Here is an 18,171-nt window from a genome sequence, read left to right as displayed (position 1 = left end):
AATAAGACTATCTTTTGGTTGCAAGTTGAGGATTGGTTCAGTTCAGATGCAGTCTTTGTCAACTTACATATATGCAGGATCGTATTATGTATAAGTATACGTAAATACAGGATCGCCCTGCGTTTGTGAAATGGACATTCAAAGCATTTGGTCCTTATTTTATTGATGACAAAACTGTAAAAATCCGTTTGAAGTCTTTGTACATACTTACATCTTATTCTAAAACTTAGTAGAAATCTCTAACTTGTTTGTTGATTTATACCATCAAAACACCTTTTGATACACGGATTTTAGTCCCGGTTTTCATGAAAATTCTTGTACTGTCCCAAATAACATACTCAAATAGTCATAAGCAGTAACATGTCCCGTTATTGAAAGCGTTTTCCTCCAAACTCCAGTTGTATAATCAACGCTTTTCTTGCGTATTTTTATTGATTCTCCCCCGCCTCCCACTGCAAGGAAGCTGGAAGCTACCTCCTACTGCGCATTCATAATCGTATCGACACACACGGCACACACCGCAAACCAAACGACACTTTATACCTACCCCATAAGAATCATTTTCTATTGATACGAACCCCTGAAAGAACAGAACAGAATCGTGCGTTACCAGCTATGAGACATTAAGCATCATATAAATTACATTAGCATATAAATAAAGTATTTTTGTTGTTGGTCTGGACGCAGTGTTCGGGTTTTTTACGATGCACGGTAAGCCGCGACATTTTTGTTTTCCTTTTTAGATAAATACAAGACCAAAACGAATGCGAGCAAATATTATATATTATCATCGGTGCACATTTATGACTATCCAAAGTAATAAATAAACCAAAAGGCGTGAAATTAATTAATTTAGTACTTAAATTAAAGGTACAGAATCTCGAGTACCTACATATGTGTATACTTAGATTTTCGCAAACAAACTAAAGCAACATTTAGCGTTCTGTGACAACTTGCAGAACCGTCGTTAATTAGGTAAACTTATTAAATTGTTGTGAAATTTACACTACCTAATAGTATTTTACTGCTATACTACTATAAACTGTGCATAATGTGAAATGTATATTTACCAAGTATCTACTAAATAAACTTCCTTGTACAATAAACAATTGAGACACATTAAAGAAGCATGTAGCTTGTAAGTACGTCCATATATGTAGGTAGCCAACGTTTTCAGGATAAATGGGACAAACGAAGATGGGGAGCGGCGAAGGGAGATAAGGAGGACACTTTGTAAAGCGTAATTATTTCACAGAGAAGACAAAACTAGACATTGCCCCTAAGAAGTTAGAAATCTTTTTTTCGTAACTCATTCAAATGCTTTATAACATTAGATAGCACAAGTAAAGGAAGGAAATTCCACGTAATACTTTATCTTTATTATTCTCTACGAACAATTTATTTGTCTTGAAAAAAATTATATATTTCTTTCCGAATCAAATTGACAATTCAACTATGAGACACGTGTAACACCCACCCTTACAAATCCATTCCCTTGGGCATAACGCTCAATCATTGACATTTTTTCATTTCCCTCCCAAACGAAACTCGAGTTTTCCTTACGTTCCTTTACATATCTATACATTAAGCATGTCGGGGAACACATTGTGTCTTGAATACTAAGGCAAGAAAAATTACGGGAGAGATAATATCTTGCGGAATCGGGATCGAAACATGTTCGCCGCATAATTCGGGTCGGAGCGACACGTAGACAAATGAAGGCAGTAGACCTTACGTCGGCCGTAACGCGCGCCCGTGATTGAAAGCTGGGTAACGCCCGTCCTTTATAAGGGTTCGTAGATCTTTTGATTGACAAACTGCGCGACAATCCAGGAACTATTTTAAATCAAGATTTAGTCCGCACTTGCGGCGAAGTTCGCATCATTACGAATCAAGATGAAGGGTACGCGGAAAAATTGCCTAGGCAAGAACAAATCAAAAATATATGCACCCTTCCTCCCTACGTGACGTGCTTCTCAAAAGGCGATTTACATGAGTACCGTCACCTCGTCGCGTGCTACGATTTTTTATGTAAATCATACTATTTAGATATGCCACTAGACATTTCTCTTTACCCGCCCGCGGAACCTTCAAATGAACTCGATTTTTAAGCGACTCCGAAAAATGGGGTCGGTTCGCGGGCACGCTCCGCGACTCGCTGCCAAACACACGCGGTTTTAACCGATCTCCATCGTGATCTTGCAGTAACAAAGGTAAAAAATAAATAAAACATATTTGTTGCCAATACCTACACTTTCAAAAATTTGTTCTTATCGCAGTATGATGAAGTATTTAATTTTGCGCTGTGTGTATTAATTACGCTAACGAAAGATACACCTAATTGACGGACACGAAAGTCAGTAGTCCTTACAGTTGTCAACATAGTATATACCTATAAACCGCATTAGACAACTTTGGCATTACATATAAGCAAGTAGACAACCATAATATTTTATTTTTTTCAATACGGACATCGAAACATGTTTTTGCTTATAGTTAATTCTAAAGTTAACTGAATGCTGATACAGTTAAGGTACTTAGCTAATGAAAATACCTATTTAACTACTTCAAACTCCAAAACAAAGCGTACTTAGTTATTTCACCTTAAAGTAACATTTAACCTAAACTACACAAAGAAACACCCCTTCGAAACCTATTTACTTCCCGAATCCCAGCATCACTGCTCCGCCAACTGTACTAATACGTTTTGAAATCACGTAGCAATTGTACCTTTATTTATATTAGGAAGCTGAGACTAATGCGGCTCCCACCCCACGTCACCCCCTTATTCCCTCATAAAGCCTCCTTATCTAGGATTTCGAGCCCATTTCATTTGAATGTGCGCCAGATACGTTAGTTTTATTTATTCGTATTATACGTTATTACTTATAAATAATACAGTTTATTTATGTGTCGTAAATCCAGTGACGTTTTGATGAGGTGCTTATAGATGGAAAGGTTGGTTTGTACTTTAGGGCTTATTAAACATCCTAGGTCTTCACGTCACCCCCTTATTCCCTCATAAAGCCTCCTTATCTAGGATTTCGAGCCCATTTCATTTGAATGTGCGCCAGATACGTTAGTTTTATTTATTCGTATTATACGTTATTACTTATAAATAATACAGTTTATTTATGTGTCGTAAATCCAGTGACGTTTTGATGAGGTGCTTATAGATGGAAAGGTTGGTTTGTACTTTAGGGCTTATTAAACATCCTAGGTCTTCACGTCACCCCCTTATTCCCTCATAAAGCCTCCTTATCTAGGATTTCGAGCCCATTTCATTTGAATGTGCGCCAGATACGTTAGTTTTATTTATTCGTATTATACGTTATTACTTATAAATAATACAGTTTATTTATGTGTCGTAAATCCAGTGACGTTTTGATGAGGTGCTTATAGATGGAAAGGTTGGTTTGTACTTTAGGGCTTATTAAACATCCTAGGTCTTCACGTCACCCCCTTATTCCCTCATAAAGCCTCCTTATCTAGGATTTCGAGCCCATTTCATTTGAATGTGCGCCAGATACGTTAGTTTTATTTATTCGTATTATACGTTATTACTTATAAATAATACAGTTTATTTATGTGTCGTAAATCCAGTGACGTTTTGATGAGGTGCTTATAGATGGAAAGGTTGGTTTGTACTTTAGGGCTTATTAAACATCCTAGGTCTTCACGTCACCCCCTTATTCCCTCATAAAGCCTCCTTATCTAGGATTTCGAGCCCATTTCATTTGAATGTGCGCCAGATACGTTAGTTTTATTTATTCGTATTATACGTTATTACTTATAAATAATACAGTTTATTTATGTGTCGTAAATCCAGTGACGTTTTGATGAGGTGCTTATAGATGGAAAGGTTGGTTTGTACTTTAGGGCTTATTAAACATCCTAGGTCTTCACGTCACCCCCTTATTCCCTCATAAAGCCTCCTTATCTAGGATTTCGAGCCCATTTCATTTGAATGTGCGCCAGATACGTTAGTTTTATTTATTCGTATTATACGTTATTACTTATAAATAATACAGTTTATTTATGTGTCGTAAATCCAGTGACGTTTTGATGAGGTGCTTATAGATGGAAAGGTTGGTTTGTACTTTAGGGCTTATTAAACATCCTAGGTCTTCACGTCACCCCCTTATTCCCTCATAAAGCCTCCTTATCTAGGATTTCGAGCCCATTTCATTTGAATGTGCGCCAGATACGTTAGTTTTATTTATTCGTATTATACGTTATTACTTATAAATAATACAGTTTATTTATGTGTCGTAAATCCAGTGACGTTTTGATGAGGTGCTTATAGATGGAAAGGTTGGTTTGTACTTTAGGGCTTATTAAACATCCTAGGTCTTCACGTCACCCCCTTATTCCCTCATAAAGCCTCCTTATCTAGGATTTCGAGCCCATTTCATTTGAATGTGCGCCAGATACGTTAGTTTTATTTATTCGTATTATACGTTATTACTTATAAATAATACAGTTTATTTATGTGTCGTAAATCCAGTGACGTTTTGATGAGGTGCTTATAGATGGAAAGGTTGGTTTGTACTTTAGGGCTTATTAAACATCCTAGGTCTTCACGTCACCCCCTTATTCCCTCATAAAGCCTCCTTATCTAGGATTTCGAGCCCATTTCATTTGAATGTGCGCCAGATACGTTAGTTTTATTTATTCGTATTATACGTTATTACTTATAAATAATACAGTTTATTTATGTGTCGTAAATCCAGTGACGTTTTGATGAGGTGCTTATAGATGGAAAGGTTGGTTTGTACTTTAGGGCTTATTAAACATCCTAGGTCTTCACGTCACCCCCTTATTCCCTCATAAAGCCTCCTTATCTAGGATTTCGAGCCCATTTCATTTGAATGTGCGCCAGATACGTTAGTTTTATTTATTCGTATTATACGTTATTACTTATAAATAATACAGTTTATTTATGTGTCGTAAATCCAGTGACGTTTTGATGAGGTGCTTATAGATGGAAAGGTTGGTTTGTACTTTAGGGCTTATTAAACATCCTAGGTCTTCACGTCACCCCCTTATTCCCTCATAAAGCCTCCTTATCTAGGATTTCGAGCCCATTTCATTTGAATGTGCGCCAGATACGTTAGTTTTATTTATTCGTATTATACGTTATTACTTATAAATAATACAGTTTATTTATGTGTCGTAAATCCAGTGACGTTTTGATGAGGTGCTTATAGATGGAAAGGTTGGTTTGTACTTTAGGGCTTATTAAACATCCTAGGTCTTCACGTCACCCCCTTATTCCCTCATAAAGCCTCCTTATCTAGGATTTCGAGCCCATTTCATTTGAATGTGCGCCAGATACGTTAGTTTTATTTATTCGTATTATACGTTATTACTTATAAATAATACAGTTTATTTATGTGTCGTAAATCCAGTGACGTTTTGATGAGGTGCTTATAGATGGAAAGGTTGGTTTGTACTTTAGGGCTTATTAAACATCCTAGGTCTTCACGTCACCCCCTTATTCCCTCATAAAGCCTCCTTATCTAGGATTTCGAGCCCATTTCATTTGAATGTGCGCCAGATACGTTAGTTTTATTTATTCGTATTATACGTTATTACTTATAAATAATACAGTTTATTTATGTGTCGTAAATCCAGTGACGTTTTGATGAGGTGCTTATAGATGGAAAGGTTGGTTTGTACTTTAGGGCTTATTAAACATCCTAGGTCTTCACGTCACCCCCTTATTCCCTCATAAAGCCTCCTTATCTAGGATTTCGAGCCCATTTCATTTGAATGTGCGCCAGATACGTTAGTTTTATTTATTCGTATTATACGTTATTACTTATAAATAATACAGTTTATTTATGTGTCGTAAATCCAGTGACGTTTTGATGAGGTGCTTATAGATGGAAAGGTTGGTTTGTACTTTAGGGCTTATTAAACATCCTAGGTCTTCACGTCACCCCCTTATTCCCTCATAAAGCCTCCTTATCTAGGATTTCGAGCCCATTTCATTTGAATGTGCGCCAGATACGTTAGTTTTATTTATTCGTATTATACGTTATTACTTATAAATAATACAGTTTATTTATGTGTCGTAAATCCAGTGACGTTTTGATGAGGTGCTTATAGATGGAAAGGTTGGTTTGTACTTTAGGGCTTATTAAACATCCTAGGTCTTCACGTCACCCCCTTATTCCCTCATAAAGCCTCCTTATCTAGGATTTCGAGCCCATTTCATTTGAATGTGCGCCAGATACGTTAGTTTTATTTATTCGTATTATACGTTATTACTTATAAATAATACAGTTTATTTATGTGTCGTAAATCCAGTGACGTTTTGATGAGGTGCTTATAGATGGAAAGGTTGGTTTGTACTTTAGGGCTTATTAAACATCCTAGGTCTTAATCCTGACCTGAAGGTTTCCGTAACTAAATGTGTTAATAACCCCCCCCCCCCCCCAAATGTCACACTACCCGCGTTACCAGGACAACTACTTTGACGATCATAATATGAATTCTTGTAAATTAACATACCTGCAATTTATAATGTAATCTGTATTATGAAATAAATGAAAAAAGTAAACGCTAACGTAACACTTTATAACGCTAGATTAATAAATAAAAATATTTTATTGAAGTCCATTTAAATAAGACATGAATTTACAAGTCTAGTAAGATTATGTATCGTTACTAATAGCAGTTTAATTACATATCCAATCATATGTCCTTCTTTTATTAAATTATTTTGTTTAAATTCAAAACGACTTGTCAATTAAAACTAGCCGCCCGCCCAAAACCTTTCCGACACCGTACATAGGTAAACATTTTCCTTTGTCGCCCGCGCCATTATTATTGCATCTCGCAATCCATCCTTAAGTAAAACGCATTCACACAAACCTAAGACAACATTTTCATTACATAACGCACCTACACTAATCACCACGCCCACCCTGCCCTGCCTTAATGAAGCGACGATGAGCGGTAATTATACCCAGTACGCCTGCGCGCCACGCCCAGCCGCGCAGCCTCCCCCCCACCCTGCTTAATTACTGGGATATCACCCCTTAATGTAAGGGGTGATAAGCGTGTGTGGCTGAAAGGGGCTGAAATTTATATGGGGTCATATAAGGAAAAGCTCGTGTGTGTGCAGTTCCACCTTATTGTTGATTCTAATTATGTGTAAATAAATGTTTGTAAGTGATATGCTGTTATTTTATGTAAATAATTAAAAGATATTACTGCCTGTACCTATGTAAAAGTACCTATAGGTACTTACCTACTTATTTCCTGTTGAGTTTGTGGGGTGGGGTAAGTATGTGAATTCTCACATAAGATAGCTTTTTATTAGTTTATAATTCTCCACCATACCCAGAGTTCACAATTTAGGTATTATTATACCACAAACGTATTTAGTATATTTATTTAGGATATCATGTTTTACGATTACAACCCCGGTTGTCCTATCTAATTATTTTTCAAACGTTGTCAGGATGAATTATTGAAACACAAGCTGAAAATTAGAAGAAAAATATAAATTCACCGTACATTTTGGTACACATCCAAGCCAGTCTAAACTCCCGTTTCCATTTCCACTAAACCTTAAAGTCTTTGCAGCGTAAACAAACGAAACGAACAGAAACAAACAATAATTCACACGTAAAACCAATGTAGTGAAAAATGAGGAAGCTCCGAAACGTGAGACGCGTGCCGAGCGCGCGCCCTAACAAATGACCACATTTGCTTCGCGTGTGCCGAACGGTATATAGCCAATGTAATTATGAAAAAGTCTGAAATATTCATGAGTTAAACCACCTCTATATATGTATACAGAAATGTATCTCCCGTTTATGAAAGGAACACATTTTTGGGCATGAGATACTATCTACGCATTTTTGCCTGTTTGTGTATATGTAATGCTTCCGTGTCCTATGACCTATGACGTACTATTAAAAACAAAAAAGTCAATTACGATCTTAAAATTGTATTTGTTCTTATTTAGATAACATCTAAATCATTACAATTAGACTTATATTGACCGGGATATAGACCGTGATTACCTTTTGTATTATTTAAATATAAGTCTAGTAATTGTTTAGTGAAACTAACCGTGAATCATTCAAAACCTAATCTAAACAATTAGTTGGGTATATTTAAAGTAACCTATAGGATGCGCCTATTCAATTTAACCTTACTTCCTTTGTAATAAGGCGAAAAATGTAAACATAATCTTTGGCGTCGACTGTACCTACATACTTTCCAAGTTTAGTTAGTTGGTTAGTTGATAACGCTAAGAAGTACATAGATGTCATATTATTTTGTTTTGTATTAGTCTTACAAACATTATATTTATTTACAAGTTTTGTTTCTGACGATTTCTGACACACTGTCGTACCTAATCAATAGTAGATTGTTAACCAAGGGACGAAAGGCACTCATTTCTGCCGAGGTATTTTGGCGCTCGAATGCAGTGAGAGCGCCAATAGTCCGAGGCAGAAATGATGCCTTTCACCCGAGTTAAACACTCTACTTTTCATTTCGAATACGAGGAAAGTAAAATGCATGTATTTTTTTTAAAACATGACTAAGTATACATTTTTATAGTATTTCTTGAGGGTACTTTCAATTAACAATTCAGACAAAAGTATCGTTATTTATGGAATGGAGAGTCAAATATCAAAATGAAAAATTTATTACAAATCCATTTAAACTCAAATTTCAATTGCGTATCGTAAAAAAATTAAAAAAGTCGTACTTCGAACGTAAAATGCTCTAGTGCAGACACGTATCATTTTCTGCGCACCTTTTAGAACAACAATGACCCTCTTTCAGAGCATGAGAAATGAAAAATAATATGTTGCTACAATTACATAAATATCAATAAAAACACCTAATATACAACTACAAAGGCGTTTTTAACATAGATTGAGCTATTACTCCCTCAAACATAGCCCGGTATATGCAAATGACCCCCAAATTACAACAGAGATAGCTATGTGCGCCACACGTCTCGTATTTACATATGAGTAATAGCCAACCCTCATTTCAAATGCACGCGAGCACTCTTACCTTATTCGAAGTTTTCAGGCTCTTTGCCTAGTCAAATTGGTAAAGTCGCTTTGTATAGGTGCACATTAAAAGTTGGAGCGCCGTGGAAATTGAGAATCCGTTCGTATTGACGGTGTGGAGGTGCCTTAATGCTGAATGGAATAGGGGTGTATTACTGCGATGCTCTGCCGCCAGAGTGCAGCACTCGTGCACATACTAAACCATAGAGTAACATATACATACTATGCCTTAAACAGTTTTTGACAAGTATTCTCTATGACATTGATGTATCAAGGCGGTTTGTTTACAGGTGGCCTACCGCGAAACGCGAAAATCGAAATTTCGTTATCTTCCTTTCTATCGATCGAATATGCAAGAGTGATAGAGAGGCAGAAACCGAACTTTAGATATTCGTGTTTCATGGTAGGCCCTGTGATTGTGCTAGTGACACCCTCTACGCATTTTTGCGTAATATTCCCTATTGATTTTGAGAACTGTGCGATTATATTGGAATATTAGGTACGAACTTTAGTATAGAAATAATTCTTTATGTTTACGATGTTTTCAATTGAGTATTAAAACGTATATACATACATTACTCATTGACCAAAATGAACTCTATGTGTTACAAGGACCTGAGAGCACGGTAGTGTCGGTACTGTCCTCAACAAGTCACCAAATATATTAACTTTGTTTTGAATGATTGTTGATTGTTTGCGTTGAGCAATATACTTTTTAAGGTGTGGTATAACGTAATTTACGGCCAACTTTTTTCCATGCATTTGTAATTGAGGGTTCATATTTCAAATATGTCATTTAGGTATCCAGTTTGACAGTAGGTAAAATCCAAAAAATAAAGCCGATAGATAACTTTAATAATATACTTAACTAACAAATAAGGATGTAGTTGACAAATACATTTTGTATCCCGAAGCACCAACAAAGACTCCAAATTCAATATAAATTTCATTTTACGCCCCAACTATCACGTACGGGCATACAGAATACGTTCGCGGCAGAGCGTCCGCTGTCAAATTTTAATTTCTCTCTCAAATATTTACCCAAGGAAAAAGGATTCCCCGGCGGGCCTCGGTCTAATAAGTTTTCCATAAGAGCGAGGGAGGCAAGAAGGCAAGAAGGGGGCAAGAAAGAAGGCAAGAAGAGGCAAGAAAGCTCTTATTGTGTTTGCCGAAGCTGGCGCATCCGGGCGCATACCTAACAAGATGAATATACCGCCACCCCTTTCGGACCGCCCCTACTACGATCAGATAGTGCACTGAAATTGCATTGTCGAATACTAATTCTGTTTTGCTGACCATCTGGATGGTGACAGTGGACTGAAACCATTGGCTAAGTAATTTTATCACAGTTTATACTTCCTCATAAATCTTAACTTAAATCGACACGAGTTGCGAATTGAAACCTTTTCGCACGTGTATTGTACAACGTTTTACAGTACATATATTATAGGCCTTTAACACAATCACAACGGGGTATACCTAGTATACCGACCACCGGTGGTACATACAAGTTAAATCTTCTTCTTCAACGTGCCATATCCTATCCAACGGATGTCGGCGAGTACCATGCGAAAGTCCTCTATGTGTCGCCACTCTGCCCAGTGGCACTCCTTATATTATCGCACCATGTAATATAAGATGATGTAATGTGATATATAGCTAATAATATGAATGGCCTAAGTTATTTATTAACACTACTAAATTCAAAATTTGAACACTACGGATAAAAAATTAATATATCTAAGAATATATGATAATTAGTAAAAAACATAAAAATTATGAAACCCTGCATATAAATTGTTAAGAATTTCGATTTAAATTTTCAACGGTACCTGTCTGCCGCCAGGGGTGCCATGCCCCCCGTCAAATCATGGAATATGAGTTAGCGTAGCACCAAACGCCAAAGGTGCATTGGTCTTATGCGAATTTCGTAGGTAGTAAAGTTATGCCATAGTAATTCATAATTCATATCATACAGTATCAAGACTGAACACAGTAAACCATCTCCGAACGTGTAGAAAATTACGTTTGACGTTCTAATATCAATGCCTGATTCGCAATGCTAATTCAGGCTAGTTAGACGAACAAATATCCAAACTTTGCTATATACAATAATTATAGTATTGATCTATAAGTAAAAAGTATTAAGTATACTGACTTATTTAATAACACCCTACTGTCCCACACATCACAAGTAACCCTCATTTTACTAAGCACTTTTTACGATACTAGTGCGAAAAGTAGGAAATTAGCAACGAATGGCGATACATTTTAACTCGTCACGAGTTGCGAATTACCTTTTCGCACGTGTATTGTACAACGTTTTACAGTACATGTGGCCCTTTAAATTTTAGACGTACGCACGTATAGTGCTAGTTACCGCACGGGGGCGGTAAAATAGCACCATAATTATGTACTGTAAAAATATTTACTTTCATAAAACCATTATTTATTTGTACAAAAATACTACTTAGTTATATGAAGTAGGTATTCCACTCAAATGTCAGCTCAAGTCTGAAACGATTTGCTGACGTCATTTCGAACGTAAACAGGGTATGTTTAGGTTAGCTACGTCACAGTCACAGCTCGATATACTAGCATTAATGTGGAGCCAGGAGATGCGCGAGTGATACCAATAATAAGAGTACTATTGGTAGTATGATACCTATATACTTAACAAAGTTTTTTTATATAAGTTCCTTACTAAAAATAATGTTTCTTTCGATAGGGCACTACCTTATTATTTTTAAATAAATTAATGCATGAAAATTAAGATTATAGAATTTCTTACGTTGCGCGTTGTTTCTCAGTAAAACCTCGAAAGTTTTTTAAATTATTTAACCGCGTGTTCGCCTCCCGTAAGCCCAATTGATAGTCGTTTGTGAGGTATGTTCTTCAAAATCAACTAAAGCTACTTAACACCTGTGTACGTTCGAAAAAGATTTATAATGCCTGTTAGAATTTAGCTTAATTAAATATTTCAATCACAATTTTTTATTTATTTTGATCTGCTTGAGGTTACGTAAGGTAGTTAGATCTTATTGTTTTGCTAAACAACACCTGCATATACTCTCCGTAACAACCTCGTATTTTATTATGACTAACAGGTGCGACTTAAAATAGTTGTTACATCCCTTGTGCGTAACAGCGCTGTAGTTGACAGGTTCTATAGAACTTGTTCATAATCCCCGCTGGTTTCGTGGCCTGACCTTGCGCGCCCTTCAGTAGCAGCCGTTCCGCCGACTTACTTATATGCCGAGTCAATAAATATGTATAGACATGACGTAGAAATTGAGAAATAATAACAAAATGCAACTGCTTGGGAAGTGCAACCCGTAAATTGTTTTAGACTACTTCGTGAAGTAGATAATATTCTCGCAGCAAAGACAGTTTAACATCAATTTAATGATGAGAAAAATATTCTCGCAATTTTGTTTTACCAGTTTATAGATTGTGAACCCTTTATTCACTTCAAAACGTCAACGCCAACAACGTAAAGAGAGACCGAAGTCCTCGTACGCGTATACGTATAACGCGTCTGGCCAACTCTATTGTAGCACCTGCAATAGAGTCTTTAAGACCAAGTTCGGCCTGGCCAGCCACATTCGAGCCCATAATAGGCGTAATCCATAATTGCTGAGGTCGCCGTCATCGAAACCGATGAGGAGGACTATATATATAGACTAGCTGTAGCCTTTCTGACTGATGAAGATGGTGTCAAGCACTCAGCTCGTTTGCAAAACACAGCCATAACTAAACTGAGGGCTACCCTGGCTATAACTCGCAGCCATTTTTTAAAGTCTTGAGCTCGGTATCACCCGCTTTGAAACGGCAAAACGCCGACGCAAATATAAAAGGCTCACGTCCTTCGCCGTTGTCGCCGCGACCAAATCGGTCCAATATCGCTTTTTCTGTTCGATTATTTCAGCGCGTTAATGTTTTTATTTAAGCGGTATTGAGCGGTGTCGGCGTCGCCGCTGGCCCTAATTTATTGCAGGTCGACGCGTTCGCGGCGCGTGTTTTTGACGCGGCAAAAACGTGATTCTTGGCGCGCCCGCGCAACGCCCGCGGGTTTTTCGCCGCGTAGCGCTTTAATTACGACGGCTTAGGTCCGCCGCGCACTAAGTAGCATGCTTTGGCTTTGGATGCGGTTGCCGTAAATTCTATATCTAATATGGTTTGATCATAAGCTGCGGTGTCCGCTAAAATTAGAATGTCATACGTTTGTTCTATAAAATACTGGCAGCTAAGGCTAGTAGGTAACTAGGTAACAATAGAGAACGGAACGTGAAGACTATTATAATGAAGATTATAGTCTTCTCTTTCAGGGAAGTAAATAGAATAACGTTAAATAAAAGAAAACCCTTGTCTCAGTTATTAATTAGGAATGTTTTTTAAACACAACCGTAAAGAGGCAACATATGAAAATATCCCCTTAATAATTTATGATTTTATCTCCTTTACATTCCACTGCTTCCTTCTAATCCGTAATTTAGTTTATAGCACTATTTAAACATATAACATCAACATTATGATTATGGTTAATTTAACAAAATACGCACTAATATCCCTGATCCACCATATACTACGCACTTTGTCAATCAATAGCAACTTATTGCATCACAGCATGGGGTGGTGCTGCGAAAACTACATTAATTACACTTGAGCGCGCTCAACGTGCTGTTCTCAAAGTTATGACGTTTAAACCCTTTAGATATCCGACACAGTCCATTTATAAAGATACGTCGGTTTTAACAATAAGACAATCATTTATAAAAGGCCTAATCCTAGCTCAACATAAAAACCTTCCAGACCACCCCACTTCACGCCGCAGACTTGACATTGTCTATACTATCCCCGCATCGAAGACTGCTTTTGCGCGAAAGTTTCAAAAAAATCTAGCCCCTAAACTGTACAATATAATAAGTAAATACATTCAATTGCGTAGCTTAAGTTTATATGAGTGTAAAAGACTATTAGACAAGTTTCTGAATACCCTTAACTACGAAGACACAGAAAAATTATTAAAATAAATGGCAAAACACATACCTACCTATCCATACACATACACACACACACACATATGTATGTATATATATATATGCGCACACACACACACACACACACACACTATATACATACATACATCCACATACACAGTACGTACATTATTTATACCTGGTGTGCATAGTGTTTTTTAAAATTAAGCCCTTAATTTAATTTAACTGTGTAGTACGATTTTACTAAGTAAACATCTATTTGTAATTACAGAATGCATCTGTATTGTTGCATACTCTACTTGTTTACGATTAAGTTAACGCTTAGCAACATGCTGATGCCGGCATGTTAGAAATAATGCAAGATACCGTCAACTGATATTATTTGTTCGTCTCATAAATGTATACGATTCTAATTTTATTTTTGCTTACACATTTGTAACTACTGTTAACATAAATCCTATGCAATAATATTGTGTTTGCGGGTGACGAATCTTACTTCACCGTGATACAGTTTTAACTAGTACGGGGAGTAAAGGACTCATTCTTCTCATAATGTATAACTTTACAACTAAATTAGTTTATTTACGTACCTAAATCAGACTGATGTATGTACCTCCATCCTTACCTATTTATAAGTACTTAATGTAACTTTTAGTTGTGTTATTGAAATAAAGAAATTTATTATTATTATTATATATTTGCCGCGACTTTTTTCCCTTCAAGATCTCAATGGTTTAAAAGATAACTGCTTACTTAAATCTTTTTTAGGGTTCCGTACCCAAAGGGTAAAACCGGGACCCTATTACTAAGACTCCACTGTCCGTCTGTCCGTCTGTATGTCTGTCACCAGGCTGTATCTCATGAACCGTGATAGCTAGACAGTTGAAATTTTCACAGATGATGTATTTCTGTTGCCGCTATAACAACAAAATACTAAAAAGTACGGAACTAGGGTTTCTGATTTCCCGACCCATTTTATTTCTCGAGTTTCGAGAATCCGCGAGCCCAAATTCTCCACTTGTTTCGAATCTTTTTGTATAAACCGTGAAATTTTGGTAAAGTAAAGAAACAAAATATTTTTGATTGCACCATTATGATTAGAAATACGTAACAAAAATGAATTTCTTCTTTCAAACAAACAAATATATATTTTTATCGCGTGTATATATATATATATACATCTTTACTTGAAAATAGTGAACTGATTTTGCATGTATAACCAGCCTTAAAGTTTATAGTCTATGATGGTTCATTATTTTAGTATGTGGGTATTTTTGCACTTTTTAGTTTTCCTTAGTCACCCGTGGACCACGAACGCTGTAAAGGGTTCGAAACGTCGGGATTTATTATAAATTCAATATACGCGATATAATCCGTTTTCATAGTTTTATTTAAACAAATATAACAATTGTACAAGCAAACAACAATTATAATGGGAAGGACAAATTGGGGCTCCAAGTAAACAAACAGAGTTAGTGCTAAGTTCCGAAAGGTCGCGAAGTAAAGCCGAAAAGAACGAAAAAAGAGAGGATGATGAGGGGAAATACTCACACTGGGAGTTATTAAATTTAAAGCCCTTAATTATAATTAAATTATTAAAACAAACAATTTTTAAAACGTTACATTAAGGATCAAAACGTTAAAAACTTAATATTATATCTCTAGTATTTTAATCAGTAATAAACTTCTATTTTTCATTTCGATCATTCCTAATAAGTTCCTAATTCCTAATCAGTTATAGGTATCCTTGACTTAAGGTCTTACAATTTAAATAGGTTAAATTTAAATATGACAAGGAACTTCAGCCGTCGACTGCCAGCGTATTTCGGAACGGCTTGACTCCTTGGCGCTGCGTAGAGATGTGGCCTCGCTCTGCATTTTCTATCGCGTGTATAACGGGGAGTGCTCCGAGGAATTGTTCGGATTAATCCCTGCCGCTTCTTTTCGCCATCGCCCTACGCGACAACATTACCATCCTCACCACTTGATGGTTGGCAGTCCTCAACTGTGCGTTTCTCTAGAAACTTCCTGCCTCGCACAGCTAAACTTTGGAATGAACTGTCGCCTGCGGTATTTCCGGACCGATATGACCTTCAAACCTTCAAGAAAAGAGCGTACTCCCATCTTAAAGGCCGGCAACGCACTTACAACCCCTCTGGTGTTGCGGGTGTCCATGGGCGGCGGTAATCGCTTACCATCAGGTTATCCGTCTGCTCGTTTGCCTCCTATTTCATAAAAAAAAAAAACTATGATTCAATTACAATAATCATCAAAAAACAAACGAAAAAACGTTTTGATGACAATGCCACAAAAACGCATTGAAGTATTATAGTTATAGCATCAATAATTTAATTTCCCCATATTTAATCGCGCATAAAGGAGGTATTTATTAATGTTCATTGAGATATTTTTTTATACTTAATCGAAATCAGTATCAGAAGCAAAACTTTTTGAAAAGCTATTTTTGCTCTAGAATTCTCGAGTTCCGGTTATTCTTTTCTCGTCTCGAATGAAGCCAAAATTCTCAAGTTGTCTTGAGTTTGAGAAATCTCGAGCACAAACCCTATTGGAACCGTCGGTGGGCGAGTACGACTCGCACTTTTAAGGTTTTTTAGAATGTGTGGTGATTGGATGGCACGTGTGCACGTGCCCTAAGAGAGCCTCTTTTATACTTGGGTATGCAGCGCCAAGCTGACTTATATTGCCGTATTTCCATGCTTCGAAAATACTTTCAGCCAATTTACTTTATGAATAATAAAAGAAAAATTGATTAGTTTGCCAACAAATTTATCACAAACTCATGTATTATAAATCACTTAGTAATTGGAAAAGTTGATTCAAATAGAAACGGGGCGGATTAATTTTCCTTAGTTACCTACTTAACTAGAAGAGACTGATTTATTGAAAAGTAATGCGATAGTGAAACAAACGAGGAGCGTATTTCACGCACGTACCCATTTTATTCTTTGGAAAAATATAAATCTTGTGAGCAAAATTAAGTGAAGAAAGGGAATATCTTTTATTTGTTGTCTCGTATCATAAACAGTGAGTGTGTAGACGTCGGCATGTTGGAGAGGCCCCCGCTGACCGGTCGGGAAACATACATTTTTAACGTCCCACCCCCGGGTGAGAAGGGAGAAAATTACAAAAGAAAACAGCCTTAATTTCCAATGTCATCTCCGTTCCGTCTAATCCGCTTATCGTTTTTATTTCGGCTTTTGAATTTTCATTTATTTTTGTTTGTTTAAGGAAAAGGAACGCTGAGTGGTCTCCTGGGTTGACTCGATTTGTGAGTTCTTTTTATAAGTAAATAACTTTCTCGTATTGACCGTAAATTGATGATTTTCCAAATGCATGATTATCTCGTCAAAGTTTGAACAAAAACTTTTTTTTTGTTAGCCTACTTTGGTGTTAGCTACCCTGTCGTCGGCATTTTCCCACCATTTGGGGTAGAATGCATCCAAGTCGTCCCGCCATCTCCATTTTGGCGGACAGGCGGTCTATCGAAATCGACAGACGTATCGAGAACGCCTGGAAGAGCTTCTGGTCCATGAAAGCGCTAATGAACAAAAACTTTAGTTTATTAAAATGTTTTAATAATTCTACACCTACAAAATTTTACACTTACTTTTCAGTTTACACTTTCAGTATTTAATTATTCCCATTAGAGAACTGAACGTACCTCTATAATACCTATAGAGATTTTCTTCTAATTAAATTAAATAAATAAATACCTCTTCGGGAACCTAAAACCTCATTATTGGTCGGAACTAGATGAAAAGACTAATAAAATAGACAAATAAACAGGGACAAATGCTGATACTTACACACATTCCGCATCCCGATCTCACTTCTTTCTTATTGGATGCAGATTCAGCACACAATAGTACGTCAGATGTGGACGCGCATTAATCAGGAGGCCAGCCACCATAATTCAATCACTACCTGCCGTCCAAAAGGGTAAAGGCACGAAGAACTAACCGTCTTCATACACGGTTACTGCGTTGTTCGATTGGGCGAAGGTATGGGCATCGGGCAGGCTGCTTTATATCTGTAAGGATGACCAGCATGGAAGATGATCATGTGCAGGCTATACAATGGATGCGGCAGTAAGACTGGTT

General features: G+C 36.8%; 1 protein-coding gene across 3 annotated transcripts in view; it reads left to right on the top strand.

Moving 5' to 3' along the window:
• The window catches only part of LOC134745440 (zinc finger homeobox protein 4), a 149,660-nt gene that overhangs the window by 82,795 nt on the left and 48,694 nt on the right, over positions 1 to 18,171 (top strand). Inside the window, exon 5 of one of the 3 annotated variants that reach the window (XM_063679476.1) lies at positions 17,300 to 17,339. The exons of the other annotated variants lie outside the window; for them this stretch is intronic. Coding sequence (XP_063535546.1) covers positions 17,300 to 17,331 — 32 coding nt within the window. The 3' untranslated portion in view covers positions 17,332 to 17,339. The remainder of the gene's footprint in view (positions 1 to 17,299; positions 17,340 to 18,171) is intronic. 3 annotated transcript variants of the gene reach the window in all.

The sequence above is a fragment of the Cydia strobilella genome, chromosome 11, assembly GCF_947568885.1.
Source record: "Cydia strobilella chromosome 11, ilCydStro3.1, whole genome shotgun sequence".
NCBI lineage: Eukaryota > Metazoa > Arthropoda > Insecta > Lepidoptera > Tortricidae > Cydia > Cydia strobilella.
This window is presented reverse-complemented; position numbering and strand designations above follow the sequence as displayed.